This window comes from Protopterus annectens, chromosome 9.part0, assembly GCF_019279795.1.
Source record: "Protopterus annectens isolate FY-2018-M chromosome 9.part0, PAN1.0, whole genome shotgun sequence".
In the NCBI taxonomy this organism is placed as follows: domain Eukaryota; kingdom Metazoa; phylum Chordata; order Ceratodontiformes; family Protopteridae; genus Protopterus; species Protopterus annectens.
The window spans coordinates 1,286,806,971-1,286,824,179 of record NC_056743.1 but is presented as its reverse complement, the minus strand read 5'-3'; the positions used below and the strand labels follow the sequence as shown (position 1 = coordinate 1,286,824,179).

At 39.1% G+C, this 17,209-nt stretch overlaps 1 protein-coding gene across 6 annotated transcripts in view; it reads left to right on the top strand.

The window, feature by feature from the left end:
- The window catches only part of ZMIZ2 (zinc finger MIZ-type containing 2), a 698,887-nt gene that overhangs the window by 575,207 nt on the left and 106,471 nt on the right, over positions 1 to 17,209 (top strand). For all 6 annotated transcript variants that reach the window (XM_044084229.1, XM_044084228.1, XM_044084227.1 and 3 more), the window contains 3 exons: positions 9,141 to 9,312; positions 13,451 to 13,592; positions 16,848 to 17,058. In XM_044084229.1, coding sequence (XP_043940164.1) covers positions 9,141 to 9,312; positions 13,451 to 13,592; positions 16,848 to 17,058 — 525 coding nt within the window. The remainder of the gene's footprint in view (positions 1 to 9,140; positions 9,313 to 13,450; positions 13,593 to 16,847; positions 17,059 to 17,209) is intronic.

The window sequence follows — 17,209 nt, the reverse complement described above, 5'->3', positions numbered from 1 at the left end:
AGATTTGGCACTGGAGGAGCAAACCTGGGAGCTGGGCTGAATAATAAACAGCCGGGACTTCCATCCCAGACAAGTGGTGTTACTTTTGGATATTGTGGTACTGACTCCTGGCAATAGCTGTGAGCAAAAGATGAGCAAAGATACTTTGTCACAGACTGTAGTACAGGCAGGGCTTGGATCACTGCAATGCTCCTCTTGTGGGCTTTTAGGACCCTCTTCCCATCCTTATTGCGTAGGGCTGCTTGTCATTCACTATAGGCTCTTCTGCCTCATATGAATATCCATGGTATACTAATGGGGTGGGAGCAAACAGTAAGGGGGGGTTCTTAAATAAAAATTTCTGGGCAGGTTTTCATCGATTTTTTTCCATTTTCCCAGGATATTTTATTACCTTTTTGCATTTCAGAATGCAAAAAGCTTAACATGAGCTTTTTTTTTTTTTTTTTTTTTTTATTTTGCATGCATGAATTCATGCGTGCAAACATGCAGTGAGATTGGAAAAATACAGAAGGAAGTCTGGGAGGATGAGACAGGACCAGAGAGACTGTCTGAGAATAACAAGACTGCGGGAGTCATGCACTAAGGTGCAAGTAAGAGATATCAGCGAATCAGTATGCCATGATATCCCATATACGAGAAGGCAGAAGATTGTGTGCTACATTTGAATAACATCATTGCTACTGTTTACTTCTATTGCTTGTTACATTAGTGAGGTAGACCGGTTTAGTCTGCTTGCTGAGTGGTCATGTTCCTTTCTAGTCAAAGGAATCTAATTACACTGCCTCCTGTGGAAGTTTTCAGCATTGGCGGTAGAACCACATAAAATTGCCAGGCTCTTAGTGCAAAAGTCTAAAGCCCCAAAATAGGGACATATTTTAAATATTGCTTTTATAAACATAGAAAGTTATTAGAGCGAAAGATTTTGTGTTAGCATACATTTCCTGAAGGATATGAAGTCTGAAACTGAAATGCCTGTCATCGTTTAGTGACTTCAGTTTTCATTGATTTGCCAGAAAATCATAAATGTTATGAGGAACAGACCAAAACTATGAAAAATTTGGATATTGTGCAAAAATCCGGACAGTTGAGAGGTAAGATCATTTTCCTGGGTATTAGTAGGTGTACCAGAACTGAATGAAAACATGTGTCCCTTTGCATTGTGGTTATATTATACCCTTTATTAAAGATACGTGCATGGCTGTGGGCAGAGAGTAAGCCTGTGTTATCAGAGGTACAGCTCTCAACCAGTCAGGGGCAAATCCAGAATTAGTCAGAGACAATTCCAGAAATAATCAGGGACACTTTTAAAATATTAGTACTTGTAATATAAGATGCAGATACAATTAGCAAACTTCATGGTAAACCTAAATAAGTACCCATTAATAAAAAAAATGTATACAGTATGGGACCTTCTACCAAATACAAAACCTCTCAATGGAAAATATAATAAACCTACTTAGAGCAAACAATAATTATAAAATGATAATTAAACAAATCCTATACTTAGTATAATAACGAAAGATATCAATGTAATTGAACAAGATGTCAAATTAGCACAACAAATTCAAAAATGTATCTTAAATAAAATGATAATGCTCTCATATACATATAAATTAGTAGCAAAAATTAAATATCAAAATACAATAATTTTCTCAAAGTTTTGGGAAGGAAAAGGTAATACCATAACAGACAATCAGAATGAATCAGCTATTAGAAATACTATGAAACTGATGCCATATAAAAATTAATATATACCCAGATCATGATTTTTTAATAATGCATACCATACAACCTGTAGACCTAAATAAATTCAGTCCATGTAAGTCACCTTACTGTCCCTTCTGTCCTAATAAAGAGGCAGATGTCATCCACATCTTCTGGAGCTGCAAACCAGTTTATAAATTCTGGTGCTCACTAAGATTACTCATAGAGAAATCAGGCTAGTCAAAATTCACTTTGTCATGGGAGACAGCAATACTGCATATATTCAAAAGCAAGAATCATAATTTCTTTAATCACATAATAACAACACTATGCACCCTATTGAAATCTTACATAGCAAATAACTGGATAGAAAGATCAAGACTAACCTAGTCAGAATACAAAAACATGGCCAAAAAATAGATATTGGCTAAGAAGCTTTATACAAACAGTCAGAAGACTCAAACATTATCAGAATTACTTAAAAACATTAATTGATATATTATTATAAATTACAAGACAAATGCTAATGAAATAAAGATAGTAAACACATCTCTTAGTTGGGAGTAGTAACAGTATTATCTAAGACGACAATTTTTTTGTAAATATGTATATAAGGTTTAGTAGAGTAGACTGATTTCTTTGTGTAGGTTGGTGTTATATTTCTAAGTATGCCCTCATTTGTCACTATAATGTACAAGTGAAATGTTAAAACATTATTACCATGACTAACATATAAAATAATAATTTCCTTGTGTTTATCTAATACTGTATTCCTAGCTATTTTGAATGTTATTTAGCAAGGTTTACTATCACATGTTCGTTCATCTTTTAAACGAACGAACTATGTGCAAAAACCACATAGGGGAACTGTTAGGGCAATCACCACAATGTCAAAGCTGACAAGAGCGAATGGCCGCTGTTGTCAGCTCCAACATTGCAGTGCAGATTGCGCTATAGTGGGGATGGGGAAATGTACCCTCACCCTCACTGTAGTGAGATCTCGGAGTTTGTATATATAAGTGGGGGGGTGGGCGGTGTAGGGAGGCCTGCCCCCTGCAAAAAACAGTTGTAGTATGTTGGGTGGGAGCATTTCAGTGTAGTCGACATTTTCTAAATTCGACTGCACTGAAATGCTCGGTTTGACATTTACACTGTTCGGTGTACAGATTTCCGAACATTTGGTTTGGACATCTGTACATTCGAACAAATGTTATGTAGAACATCTGATAGTAAACCATTTAGCAAAGTATGTATTATCTGTTGAATGACTTCCTCATGTTAAACATTCTCTCATGTTAAACATTCTGTAACATTCAACTGTACCACAGTTACAACTTATTTATATCTCTACTTGTATTTTATGTGAGAAAATATTAATTAAAAAGTTATTGGAAAAAACAAGACAGGGATACAGTTACGGAATGTGAGTAAATATACATTTTCTGAAGTAAAAGAAGTTTATAACTCTAATTATTGTTATTTATTAAGGGTAATTCACCACCTTTTCTCCAAAAGTCATCAGTTTTAGGAGGGATTAAAAGGGGTAGAGTTAAAATTTGAGTTAAAATCAGGGACATTTGAGAAATATGGTCAAGGATGGTGATGTCTGGGTGATTATTTACAAGTATATGCCTTCTTCTAAATACTTGTTAACATCATCTAGTAGTCACTGTTTAAATGGCAACAAAGGCGTGTGTCTGTGGTGGGCTGTGAAATATTATGCTGTGCGTGCGATTTCCAAAGTGAGGACAAGTGGTACAGATTTCATACCAACATATTCCGTCACATGCTTATTTAAAGCTTTGTGCTGGGTGCTAATAATTTTAAGGATTTTGTTGTACCAAGTTTTATTGCTTTTGGATGGAAATAAATATGATTATACTTGGCTAATAATCACATATGTGTTTGCGTCAAATGGCCACATCCATTTGTTTATTAAGCCAGTTGTATTCAAAGCCAAGTAATTGTCTGTTAGATGTTATCACCTGTTCGTGCAGGTAGCCAACTGCATATAAATCAGTGCAGTAAGCTGTAATCACCAGAAAAAAAATTGTCTGCATGGGGTGGGATTAAAAAATCTCCATTCCGGGGAGTCTTTGTTTGTGTGTGTGTGTGTGTGTGTGTGTGTGTGTGTGTGTGTGTGTGTGTGTGTGTGTGTGTGTGTGTGTTAAAAAAAAAATTCTCAGCTCTGGGTGTTAGATATACTAGGTACACCACCATTGTGTATACATATTTCATGGTCATAGAGGAACTCCCAAAAAGTCACCCTTATTTGCAGCAAATAAGAGATGTGCTGGGTGATGGAAGGAGGAGGAGAGTGTACTGTCTGAAGTATGGAGCTAAAATGTTTGACGAGCATGGGAAGATGTAAAGAACATGTGCCATAGTACTGTCCTGGGACTATATTTCCACTCTAACTGGAAAGTGCTGTAAATGTCCAGGGAATTATGTGGTAGCAGACTACTATGCCAAGAGTATTTTAGGAATGTTTTGGTAAGTGAAACACCAGTCCAGTGAATTATGCAGAACTACCTCCAATAAAACACCAGCGTTACACTATTTATTTATTTTTTTGCTGTGTAATGAAACATTCTTTAAGTTTAACAGTGTTTCCATGCTAGCAAGGAAAAAAAGCATTGACATGTAACTGAAGAAATGATATTTGCCGAATATATAATAACGCATCTGGAAATGTAGTAAGTTGTAAAATCACAATTTTTCCTCAAATAACAGACTTTCCAAGATATGTCTTAAGTATCCAGCTGAACAGTTTGTTTTACTCACTTACTGAAGTAGCCTACACACGCTCACTGATTCACACACTTGTTCACTGACTCACTCACTTATTAGCTCAGGCATGTTCTCATTCATCCATTAGGCCACCCACATATTCCACTCTCTTTATGTGCCAGCACACAGTCACTTATTCATGTACTTAGACTTTCTTCCTTTTAATGAATTCATTGATTTAACTTTTTGTACAGTAACATCGGTACTTATTTATTACGAACTAACTGTGACCTTTAATTAAGAACCACATTGTAAGTAACACTTTTAACATGACATGCAAAGGGCTTTCTGCTATGGCTCTGCTGGACAGTGGCGCAGGGAACTGATGGCTCTGCTGGACAGAGGCACAGGGAACTAATCTAAGGGAGTGGCGAAAGCCAACACATTCTGGCTAGGCTTATAAATGCCCTTGGGCAGATAGCCTAATACTTACCTATGAACCTATATAAAGCAATACAGTCCAGCACAAAGTGCACAAGGCAAAGGTCAGCTGCAGCTTGAATGAAATGCAACCATTTATTCCATTTGCCTACGAAGTCTGAAGTAAGATCATTGATAATCTTTGTAAGCAAAATCATTTTATGTTTTATATGTAAGCAGTGGTTAAGTAGGATGTAAAACCATTAGTGTAGAGGGACAAAGCCCTGACATTTACCTAGCTGTCCCAGCTTTGATTTGTCAGACCAGGCACTGAGGAATTGATGAGAGGGAAAAGAAAGCATGATGTAACAGTGCCTGCTCACCTCTCTCAGGGGTAGTCATGTAGTGTGCACATCCAGCGCACACTTTCATTGGTAGGATCCTTGATGGAAACCCAACAAAATACTTGCTTCATACAAATCACAGCCTCCTTATGTGTACATTAGCACAACTGAATGCCACACTGTTGGAGACCTGAGACCCTGTGAGGTGCTTGTTTTATGAACAGCACATCCTCCTGAAACAAACTTCACATGTGGAATTGAATGACACACCGTTGTTGAAGTAGTTTGGATGACAGCACTACCGTCAGCCCTCAGTCCTCGACTCCAGGATGAATGAATTACTGATAGGACTGTTACGGTGGGGGATGGAACTTCATGGTCACAAAGGACAGGTATCAGGAAGTAAAAACAAACAAAAGGATGATGTTAATCCACGTCTTAAATTCACCAAAGATGCTAAATCCAGAATCAGCACAGGTTTCCTCAAATATTACAGTGTTTGGTGCAAAACTTTACAGCAGTTATTGAATGCATTCCTAAACCACAATGAATTATACAGATACCAGCAGAATCATGTCTGTATGCATGGGAACTGAGATCAGGCAGATCTAAGGTAGTATTTGTTTCTAAAACATTGAGGGCTTCCCTCGGCTGCACTATCTGACTCCGAAACAAGTATTACAAAAGATAAACCATCCTAATGTATGGATACATTTTATCCTGGATGGAGCTAGAATGCCAAAGCAGCTCATTCAAGATATCTTTGAATTATGTCTCCTTCCTTGGGACTGTGTATCCCGTTATAATGTTTGGTTAATGCTGAAGATGCATCTTTTGTAAGAACCTATGGAAAAAATCCAGGCATTATGAAAAGTGAGAAGAAATAAATTTAGATACACCTTTGTCAGTCTGAGTATGCTGGCAGAAGATGAATGCTAGTCAGAGAGTGAGACAGATGTAGGTACAAGTTGGAACAATGGAAATTGCCTAAAAAATTTCTTGACAGAGCAGAAGCCAAGGTAAGAACTGCCCTGGTTTGGATCTGTGTCTAATTGCTGTTATATCTCTCCAAATAAATATGATATCCCCTGCAAAAGTAATTGGACAAGTTATACTGTACAAACCCTCAGCTTCACCCTAAAAGTGAAAGACAAATATAAATCACTATATAAATGAATGAAGTAATCAATAAAACCTTTCATAATTACACATGTAAAGCAGTCAGAAGTGGTGCATATTGGATGTAGGACAGTATGTCAACAACCACATCACCAGATGCAACATCAGTAAGTGCATGCAGATGAAAAAAGCACCAACAAAACATAATTTTTTTCTAAAAATAAACATTCAATGAAAATGTATAAAGTGCAATCAAGAAGACGGTCTTAAACAGTACAACACATATATTGAGCACAGTAACCTCCAACCTTAATTCTAAACCTTAAATCAGACTCTAGCCAGACCCCATCTCTAATCTTGTATTACAGGGAGGCATTCAACTTGAACAAGTGGTCTGGATGAAATGGCCTTTTGGTAGTATTGTCCTTGATCAGCTGCCGTACTAACTACGCTTTCTTAGAACCAGAGATTAAAAAGCAAAGATCTTTCTAGAACAGAGTTCTACCTTCTCTTGACTATTTTTCTGGTTGGGCACTATTAGAATTCTGTCGTTTTAAGATTATATTTCCACCTGTAAAGAATATAGTGCATAAATCTGCAACTCTAAAACATTTCAAATTTAAGCCACGATGATTTTTTTTTGCAAAGACCTGTTTTGTACTCTGACACCCATATCCCGTATTACTTCATGTTTGTTCTGACCAGTAAGAATTCCTCATTTGTAGACATATCGAGGAAGAAAGAAAAATCCATTTTGGTTCTGATTTTTGACAGATCACGAGCAAATGAGTAGAACTTTGAATTTTTCTTAGCTTGTGGGAAGTTCATCATACCACTCAACTTCTTAGAACAAAAATTCTGGGCAAAGCCAAAAATGATTGGGGAGGGGGATGCCCAATATCAGGGACAGAGTTTAAATATTACTCGGGTAAAATCAGAAAGTTAATAGATTAGCAGTTGTGTCATTAACATGCATTTTCTAATGGATATGAAGTCTGAAACTCAAAATCTTATTATTTTGTGACTTCAGGCCTCAGTAATTTGCCAAAAAACTACAAATGAGGAACAGACAATATGAGGCAAAACTCTGAGCATTTTGTAAAATTTTGGATAGTTGAGAAGTACAAGGTCATTCCTTATCAGACTGGAAGATATTTATCTGTTCTAGATAGATTTAGAAGCATTGCGTTGTTGACTTTAGAGCATAGTGTCATGAAAGCCGGTGTGGGCTAGTTTCTGAATGAGAGTGGGGCAATAGTTAGGATAAAGGAGTTTGGACATCAGGCAGTCTGTAACCAGTTAGAGAGGTGTATTACTGTTCCCTGTGTCTGGTTAATGTCACAAAATGGCGGATTTTCTTATTGGCAGTTCGTATTTAATCTTTGTTAATTGTGTAGCAAAAGGTGACTATTGAGAGATGGCATTCAGATTACAAGATTAGTCTATTTTTGTCAAATGCAATGTCTGGCTTGTGTTTTCAATCAATTTTGTTGAGCATATTAGCCACCAACAACAGAGGAAATCTTATTAATGCTTAAGGTCTCAGCTTTTGTTAAGAAACATAATTTGTAGGCTTTTGGAATCCAGGGTAAGTTGCCTACGACATAGTTGTTACTATGCTTTGAATTGTGCTGTCTTACAATTACTAGCATGACGTTTTGTACACCTAGTAATAATAAATATTGTTGAGACGTGTTTGTTTTCGTTATGGTTTTGCAATTATCAACACTTTTATCCTAACCACCATCAAAAGAACGTCTGGGTGCAGAGAGCAAATGTGCATGTATTGAAGACAGTTTTTCTTAATAAATACTTTCCTCTTATTTTATGTACCTTTCTATTTTACAAAATCATTTGAACTACTTGGCATTTGTTAAGTGGTAAATATTTTTCCTCTACAGTTTTGAGGTTTATTGCTTGTGTGGGGGGTTCTATTCTGTAAATGTGGCTTCTTCCTATTTCCCATGGTTAAAAACTATGCTAGTTGATTCACTCAGTTTGCTTACCCATTTAACAAACAAGTAAGTTACAGTTTCAAATTAAAGTATAATTTAAACTGTGCCAATGCAGTAGAATATTTATGGAATATCCGGTTCAGTGTAACTATACTTAAGTTACACCTCTGGCCTAGTGAACGGACAGACAAGCCGTTATGCTCCTTTGCTGCAGTGTGTAGGCAGTGCTGTTCTAGCTAACAAGTAACAATGCAGAAACGTTCGGGTAGGTAGGGAGAGCATAAGGTGTTAAAAGTAGCATGGAAGGAGTAGCATTCTGCACAGACCTCTGTTTCTTGATCCAGGCATTCTTTCAGCTTTTAACCATGCATTTCATAAGCTGCTTGTGCAGCAAAGTTAAACACTCCTCCTCCTTTCCATTGTCTTTGTCGTTGCTTTCTACTTTTTTATAATATTTTGTTGTTCTGTCCTCCCGCCTACTCTGAAATTAGCCAGTTTTGCTTGACCTGCAAATGGAGTACTGTCCCTGGTTACTCCCTTCTGTTTTGTGGCATTCATCTACTTCCTGGAATGAGTCTGAAAATGGTGCAGCTTTTTCTTTTGGGGGGTGCATTCTTAATGGTGTTTCAGTCATGACTAATCAATTAGTAGCTTTGGCTGGAGCAGGAGTAAAGACCACGGTGAATATTTCTGAGTAATAAAAGAGCAGATAGTGTCAGAACACACTGTTTGTACAAGGCCTAGTAGTATTGTTGCCAGGCTTTGGTTTTGACCAGGCATTTAAAATTAAAATTAATTTTTGTGTTCGTGTGCTAGTATGCATAATAACTGTGTATGTTTGAACTGTTTTTCAATCTATGTGTTACAGCCTGGAAGGTCAATGCCTGGTTACCCTAGTTCTCCCCTACCAGGTAACCCTACACCTCCTATGACGCCAGGAAGTACGATTCCACCCTACATGTCTCCAGGTCAAGACGTGAAGTCTCCTTTCTTGCCAGATATCAAACCTAATGTGTCTTCTCTTCAGCCTTCCCCATCAGGTGAGTAATACTGCTGATCACATTCCGGCATTGCACATATCACATAACAGCATAGTTCACATCACTTCACATTGTACAACACATCACATGACAGCGTAGCATACATCATCTGACAGTATAGTGCACATCACAACACTGTAGTGTACATAACATGACAGCATGGTGTACATCATCTGACAACGTAGGGCACACCATATGATCGCATAGTGCATATCATGTGACAATACAATGTAGATCATGTGGTAGCTGTTTTACTTTGCTGAGCATTTCCTTCATATGCTGGAGATGTTCTAACACCCTCTGTGATTATTGCTGATCTTTTCCCAGATATGTTTGCCTTTACTCATCCCTCATTCCATGGGTTCTAAACTGTGATACTGTGACAGAACACTGTTGCTTCACAGGCTACCTGACTTTACAGTAACATTCCAAACAACAATCGTAAAAACTCAGCAAGTGATTATAAAACATGCCTCAACCTCATTGCCACAATCAGCAGAACGTGCTGGAGGGACAGGCTCATAACCCACAGACTGCCCATGCTATGGAATAGACTTCCCATACATGTCAAACAGAGCATCTCACTGGCCCTCTTCAAGAGAAATCTTGATGAGTGGATGAGAAAATTCATCCTGGGGATCACTCCAGTGGCTCGACATGACAGAGGCACTGGGAACTAATGTCAGGTGGCACTATACCAGGGTAATCTTATGGGCTAGGCTTGTAAAGGCTCCAGGGCCATTAGCCTATTACACACCTATGAACCTATGAATCTATGAATAGGACAGTGTCGTCGAGATCTGCTTTATTAGTGGAAAATAAAAACTGGAACAAGAAGTACCTCAAGTTATGCTCTTTTGTCCATTTAGGATTTCATCAGAACTAATGTAACATATTCAGGAATGGTATTTAGAACCCATCTAATAATCACATGCTCTAATCAAACCAATAATATATCACAATCATAATGAATACTTAGAATATCTTCAAATCCTAAAGTGACAGCAACCACATAATAAAATAGATGAAATGTAATAAAAATAGACAGTTTTTTTAAATACTCTACTTGAATGTGTTACATTAGTTTAGAGCTTAAATTGAGGGATTTCTTGTTCCTGTTTTTATTGTTTACTAATAAAGTGGTTCTCAGGTACATCAGTCCAGTCATGTTTTATAGTTTCCTAACTTTACACCACAGCAACTAGCCTAATGTATTCTGGGTGGGGTGAGGTGAAGGAATTACTTTGTACAGCTATGGTTAGTCTGGAATAAATGTGTTTGGGGGAGAGGTTTACTCTGTTGTTATTTTGATCACTTTCCACTACTCTATATGAAGTCAGATAGCATAGGTTGACCATATGCACAGATACTAATTCATCCAGTTTTTCTGTTCTTTGTTCTCCCATATTGAATGAGGACTGCCTCTCTTAAAGTGACTGCACAGCCTAAGGTTGAAGGCTAGTCAATGTTCACTTCAACCGCCACCCTGTGTTAATCACTGTCCCTGTATCTTGTCAACTTCCAGCTATCCACCTTGTTATCCCTACCTTGAAGCTGGGATTTCCCATTTCAGACTGTCTTCACCATAAAGATGGGGTGTGCGGAAAACACATATGCTGAAAATTCTTCTTACCCAGTGTAGGGATTGTGTGCTTTGCCCATACTCCTGCTCTGTGGTTCTGTGTCTTTCATGCTGCCCCACCCCCATTGATGAGATAATAGATCTTACATGTTGCCCTTAGTCCAGTGCTGGAGTCATGCACCCTTACAGCTTTATTAAGTTAGTGTTTGGTTCTGCATTAGGCAACCCAGTCATTGTTTAGTGTTAGGTTCCACATCCTGAACACTTCACCACGTTCCCTTGCTGGGACAAACAGGTTGCACTCCATCTTCACACTGTTGCTGAGGTGTTGTGTCTCACACAGACTTGGACTGCTCTCTGTACCCTAATTTGATACTGGGAACCTCAAGCCTACTATTGTTTTCTCACAGTCCTGCAATGGATCACTCAGATATGTTATACAAGCTGTGTATTATCTTTCCTAGGATTTACTGACTCTCGTTAGTCACCACTTGGGCAACAACATGTAATTCATTGTGATGCTAATGAAGACAGTCTGTGCCATTTACTTTGCATCAGATGTAGCATTTAAACTGCAGTGTTCATTGTCTAGAGCCAGACGTCTAGAACCGAGCGCTGTCCAGCCCACATTCTGTTCATTGTGATGCAAGACATCACCCAGTCAGCAGCTTGTTCCCAATGTGATGTCAGTAACAACCCAGCTAGCAACCTGCCCCATCAAAGAGTTAGAGACTGCCTGACCAGTATACTAACCCACCGTGATATTGGCTACCCAGCCAGCGTCATGTCCCATGATGATGTCCTGGGCCACCCAGCCAGTATCATGTCCCATTGTGATGTTGGGGGATAACCTGCCAGCACCTCATGCCATTGTCATATCAGAGGTCACCCTGCCAGTATCATGTTCCATTATGATGTTAGGGACCACCTAGGGTATTATCATGATCCATTATGATAGAAGGGGCCACATAGTCAGCATCATGTTCCGTTGTAATGTCAAAGACCAACCAGACAGTATCTCGTTCCATTGTGAAGTCAGAGGCTACCCAGTTAGCGTCATGGCCCACTTAATGTCATGGTCTGCCACCTAGCGTTTATCCCACATTGATGTTTGGGTTCAATCAACTAGTGTCTTATTCAACTATAATTGCTGGGATCACCTTTCCAGTAATTTTGTTCTTTTGTGATATGTGGATCTGTATTCTGTCCCACAATGATGTTTTGGAGCTGCTAGTCTCTCATTTCCCCACTGGTGGACTCTTTCATTCTACTGGCTGCCTGGGTCACATGTCATCCTCCTAACATAGTAGTTTGTTTATGTGAGTGGTATTGGGGACTATCCAGCCCAGCCAGTATCCCCTCCTATCATGTCCAAGTCACCTAGCCTGCGCTCAGCCTGATTAGAATGTCAGGGATAGCCACCATGCCTGGGCCTACCCAGTGAGCTTCCTGTCCTGTCACAAGCCAGCATCCTGTTCTGCAGGCAGTATCCTGTCCCACCATGAAGTCCGGGTTAATCCAGTTAAAAAGCAGATCTTTCTTAATGCCAGAGACCACTCTTTCAGTGCCATGTCCCATTGTCTTTAGCTGTGCACTCAGCAGCTTTCTCCATCATGATATCAGGGGACTGCTCAGTTTGCAGCCTGCTTCACAGTCTAATGCTTGTTTAACCATGTCCTCCAAGCAGTATTACTAGCTGCCTGTGGCACACCTGCTCCTCTTTTCTAACAGTGCAACTACCAGAGACAAAACAGCTGCTGCTGTTTTTCTCAGCTAACAGAAGGTATAATCATATCAAGAGGGCACACTCTTTCTTCCACAGTAGTCAGTGACTTTATTGTCTTTAATGGAACAGTAGTTGCCTTTCACAGTTTCTAAATTTGTGTCTCAAGCCTTACACTAGGCCACATTTACTACCTCCTCAGAAATGTGTTGACCTTTAAGGTCACACAGTCCTTTCGAGTACCAGAAACTTCGTCCATTATCTTCTGCTCTCAGAGTGATAAACTTCAGTCAATTTTTGCAGCATAGCATGGCATAGGTAAGTGGATCAAGTAGTAAATACATTGTAGTAGCATTACATTTTTGCTGCACCTGAGTCCAGCCAGCAGAATGCCTCAGTGGTCAGCAGAAGAGCAGAAATGCCAGACTCCCTGCTTTAGTTCCTGACTGCTTGGGTGCCATCCTTGCAGAGTTTGAATGTCTTCCTTGAGTCCACATGGATTTTTTCTGGAATTTCTGTTTTTCTCCTGTGTCCCAATAACATGCTGATAGTTGGATTAGTGATTCTCCAAGTCACCTGAGTGTGTGATGGTTTGGGTATGCGTGCATGTGCACTCATATAACTGAAATGGACCATCATCCTACGGAAAACCGGGTCATGTCTCAAGACCTGTTGCTACTTAGAACCAGGATGCTGCTCTTGATGTTAAGTTAGGAAAGCTAAAGATGAAACATAGGAACCATTAAGTAGGTATTTTACAATTCCTTGTACCCTATGCCCAGTATGGCTTCAAAACAAATAAAGATTTTAACAGCATTTGTTAATACTTTCAGGCAACCCAAGTGATGAACTGCGACTGACATTTCCTGTACGAGATGGTGTAGTTTTGGAGCCGTTCCGCCTGCAGCACAATCTGGCTGTCAGCAACCATGTCTTTCAGTTAAGGGACTCCGTGTACAAGACTCTGATGTTAAGGTATGTACGCATTAATCACCTCTTACAGCAATTACTCTGCAGAGAAATGAGAGCCCAAACTCACACCAGCATATTTGGATAATGTCGTCTACACTTCTCAGTTGCTAAGATTTACAGACAGCTCTATTTTGTTTCTTTTAGAATTGCCCTTGCAGTTGCTAGATTTACTTATTTTCTTCATAAAGTTAGTTTTGTAAGAGAAACCATGCTGTAAACTTGTCAGTTTGGCCTCGAGCTTTCAAAATGTGGTAGCCACTGAAATGCCTGCAATGTTCTGGTTCTGTTATGCTGTTCATAATTCTGCAAAGAAGAAATGGTACCAAAGTCCTGCAGTACCTGCCAGGCTGCCCTGGAAAGAAAAAGTGAACTTTAATACTGCGTTACTACTGGCTGGGCCTGTACAATTTTAAGAGACATACAATCTAGCTATATCCCTATGTCAGCCTAACATTTATACAGTTTTTGAGTTTATAAAGTAAGTAGATGTACTATAGCAGTAAATATGTGGCGTGTGCCTTACAAACTCCATGAAAAGTAGCAAACTACTTCTCTTTCTGACTGCCTGCTATGATTTCTAATGGCCTCACTGTGATTTTTATAGTTTAGAAATTGAAATGTATGCTGTAGTTTATGGTATTATATCTTGTGTTTTAAAATCTGCTCTTGGAAACCTTTTTTTCATGAAAATTAAGTAACGTGTATATATTTGTAACTTAGGGAAAAAATAAAGTTTCAGTTATACTGACTGTTTTGGCCAACATCCTCCTTCCTGAAACACGTGTACATCACAAAAACCTCCAGGTTCCCTGGTTATATAGGCAAATATGCAAAAAGGATTGGCATTCTTAAACACAGAGAGAGAGAGAGAAAAAAAACCTTTTGATGCAGAACTTCCATCATTAGTAAGTTCCAGAAAAGAATCCTATTCTGTTGGTGCTGCCTGTTATGTCTGACAGTAGAATGAAGAACTGAGCTGTTGTTAGTGGAAGTATCTTTTAAGTCAAAGCCCCGCCATTTTGTTTCTTAATATGAGAGGCCTCACTGGTGTCTGGGATGCATTAGAGGGGGGTACAGAGTCAAAGCACATTTTGCTGTTTCTGTAATAACGGTTATTGCATGACAGTGCATAATTGTGTCCGGAATAGAGTTGGCACCATTGGATGCTTGACAAGAAGCATGCTGTTTGTAGCACATTGGAGCACAATGGTTTGTGTTACAAATGCCTCTGTACCACAAGGGTAATATAGTGACTGGCTATTGTGAAAGCTAGCCTGGTACCAAAGCAGCTCTACCACTTGTTGTGTGACACTGGCCTGTGTGCAGTAATGCTGCAGCTGGTTATGGTAAGATCAGCAGTTCAGGACAGTGCAGTATTAGTAATATGGCTTGTATTGTCAGACTGACATAGAGATACAACTAAACTGTATGTCATACAAAATTGTACAGGCCCAGCTAGTAGTAAGGCAGTGTTAAGGTTTACTTTTTCTTTCCAGGCAGGTACTGCAGGACGTTATTAGTGTTTCTTCTTTGCAAGTGTGTGAATAGCATAACAGAACCATGATATTGCAGATATTTAAATGTCTACCACATTTTGAAAGCTAGAGACCAAACTACCAAGAGCAGAGCATGTTTTTTTCCTTATGCAGCATGTATCAGAACTCTTATACTGCACCTGGCTATGTTGACCACACTGTAAAACAGCTTTGCTTCAGTGGCTTGCTTTCTTATACCCCCCCCCACCACCACCACCACCACAAAAAAAGACTGGAGTCTTACAGTGAAATCTAAATGTATTGGAAAGGGGCGGGGCAAGATCGGTACCAAGGCTAAGCAGAAGAAATGTACTGTTAAAAACAGGTCTTGCTGTTTAGGTCACTGTTTCCCAGTGTTGTTCCTGTACCAGCATATTCATCCAGAGTGTATTATTTTAGAAGTGATATGCCTGCTAAGAGTTAAAGTTTTATATGTTCTTGTATGTAGTAGTACTGTATGCAAGGTACTTGTCTAGGCACATTTCTTGAAAAGGACTGCATTGAGTAACTGTACAGCTGAGTTTCTCTGACTGTGGCAGACTTCTAGCCCACATGTGTTAGTAAATCTCAGGCATATAAATAAAAAGGCAGATTAGATGTTCTGGTTGTTTAGGTTAGGAGGTAAAGGCTATGAGGTGCTAATGAGCATTTCATGGGCCTTCTGTTTCATTCTGTCAACTTGCACTTGCAAACTGTGTTACTGTGATCAAATTACTTAATCAGACAGTACCACTGTGTTGCCACTGAAAAGAAGCCCTTCTGCCCAATGACTTTTCATGATTAAGTAGTAAATAAAAAAGCACCTGTATATCTTGCAATTTCTCTACTGACCGCCCGCAGTTGATATTTCCACCTTTAGAAAAATTTAAAACTTTAACTAAAGAGGAATATAAGCTGAGGTTAAGACACTGTACTGAATGATGAGCCCAGAATGGCGTTTTCATGCACCATGAAATGTAAATAGTTTTAAGAAAGTGTTGTTTTTATTGATTTATTATATACTTTTGTCCCTATTCCCTGTAACCACTGAAACTCCCTGGCTGCATGTTGACCCTTACATTTCTCTGTTACATTTTCCTTATTTTTGGTGGAGGGGCAGTAGTTAACATTCAATTGTCACCACACAGTAGAGTTGATTTCTTTTTTGGTATACTTACCCTGTAGTCTTGAATTGGGTCCCGTTTAACTGAACACTGCATGTAATGCCAGTTTTGTATGCCTACTCTTACTGGGTTTGTATTCCTCATGCTAAATACATGTGTGCTGCGCTATTGGTCTGTGAACCCAGGGTTTGCCTAGAGTCTCCACCAGAGTATAATTCTGTGGTGGGGCATCCCACACCTTTCCTCCTGGAAATGAGTACAGGCCAAAGACTGTTCCCCATTCTGCCCATCTAGTTCTTGGCTCACTAATCGATCAGTCCTGATCATTTTGCATTCTGGCCTTGTGTTTATGCACCTTTTGGTTATATTTTGATTATTACTTTTAGACAATGTTCCTGTCAAACACATATTACTCTGCCTGCCAGCCATGAGCGGGAATCTTCACTAGAAGAGGAAGACACTTTTGCTGTACAATGTAGATATTTCTGATTTGCTTAATGTTATTCATGCCAGATCTCAAGATGGAAGTAACAGCAAAAACTGGATCAGAAATTGTAAAGAAAAGAGCTTTGCTTAGTAGAGATCGTATGTCTTCTTATTAAGAGTTTTTGTGTTCTCAGACCGGACTTGGAACTTCAGTTCAAGTGTTACCATCATGAAGACAGGCAGATGAATACCAACTGGCCAGCATCAGTTCAAGTCAGTGTCAACGCAACACCTTTGACCATCGAACGAGGTGATAACAAAACGTCCCACAAGCCCCTCTACCTGAAACATGTGTGCCAGCCTGGGAGAAATACCATCCAGATAACGGTCACTGCTTGCTGTTGTGTAAGTACCAAAGGAATTGTCTACTATACAGAAATGACACCACACTTGTTACTTAAATAACCACTGAATTTCAAAAAAAAATAAAAAATAGGTCAAATAACCATGGTGTAAAGATGTCTGGTTAACTCACTGTTGCAGTGGTGACAAATTG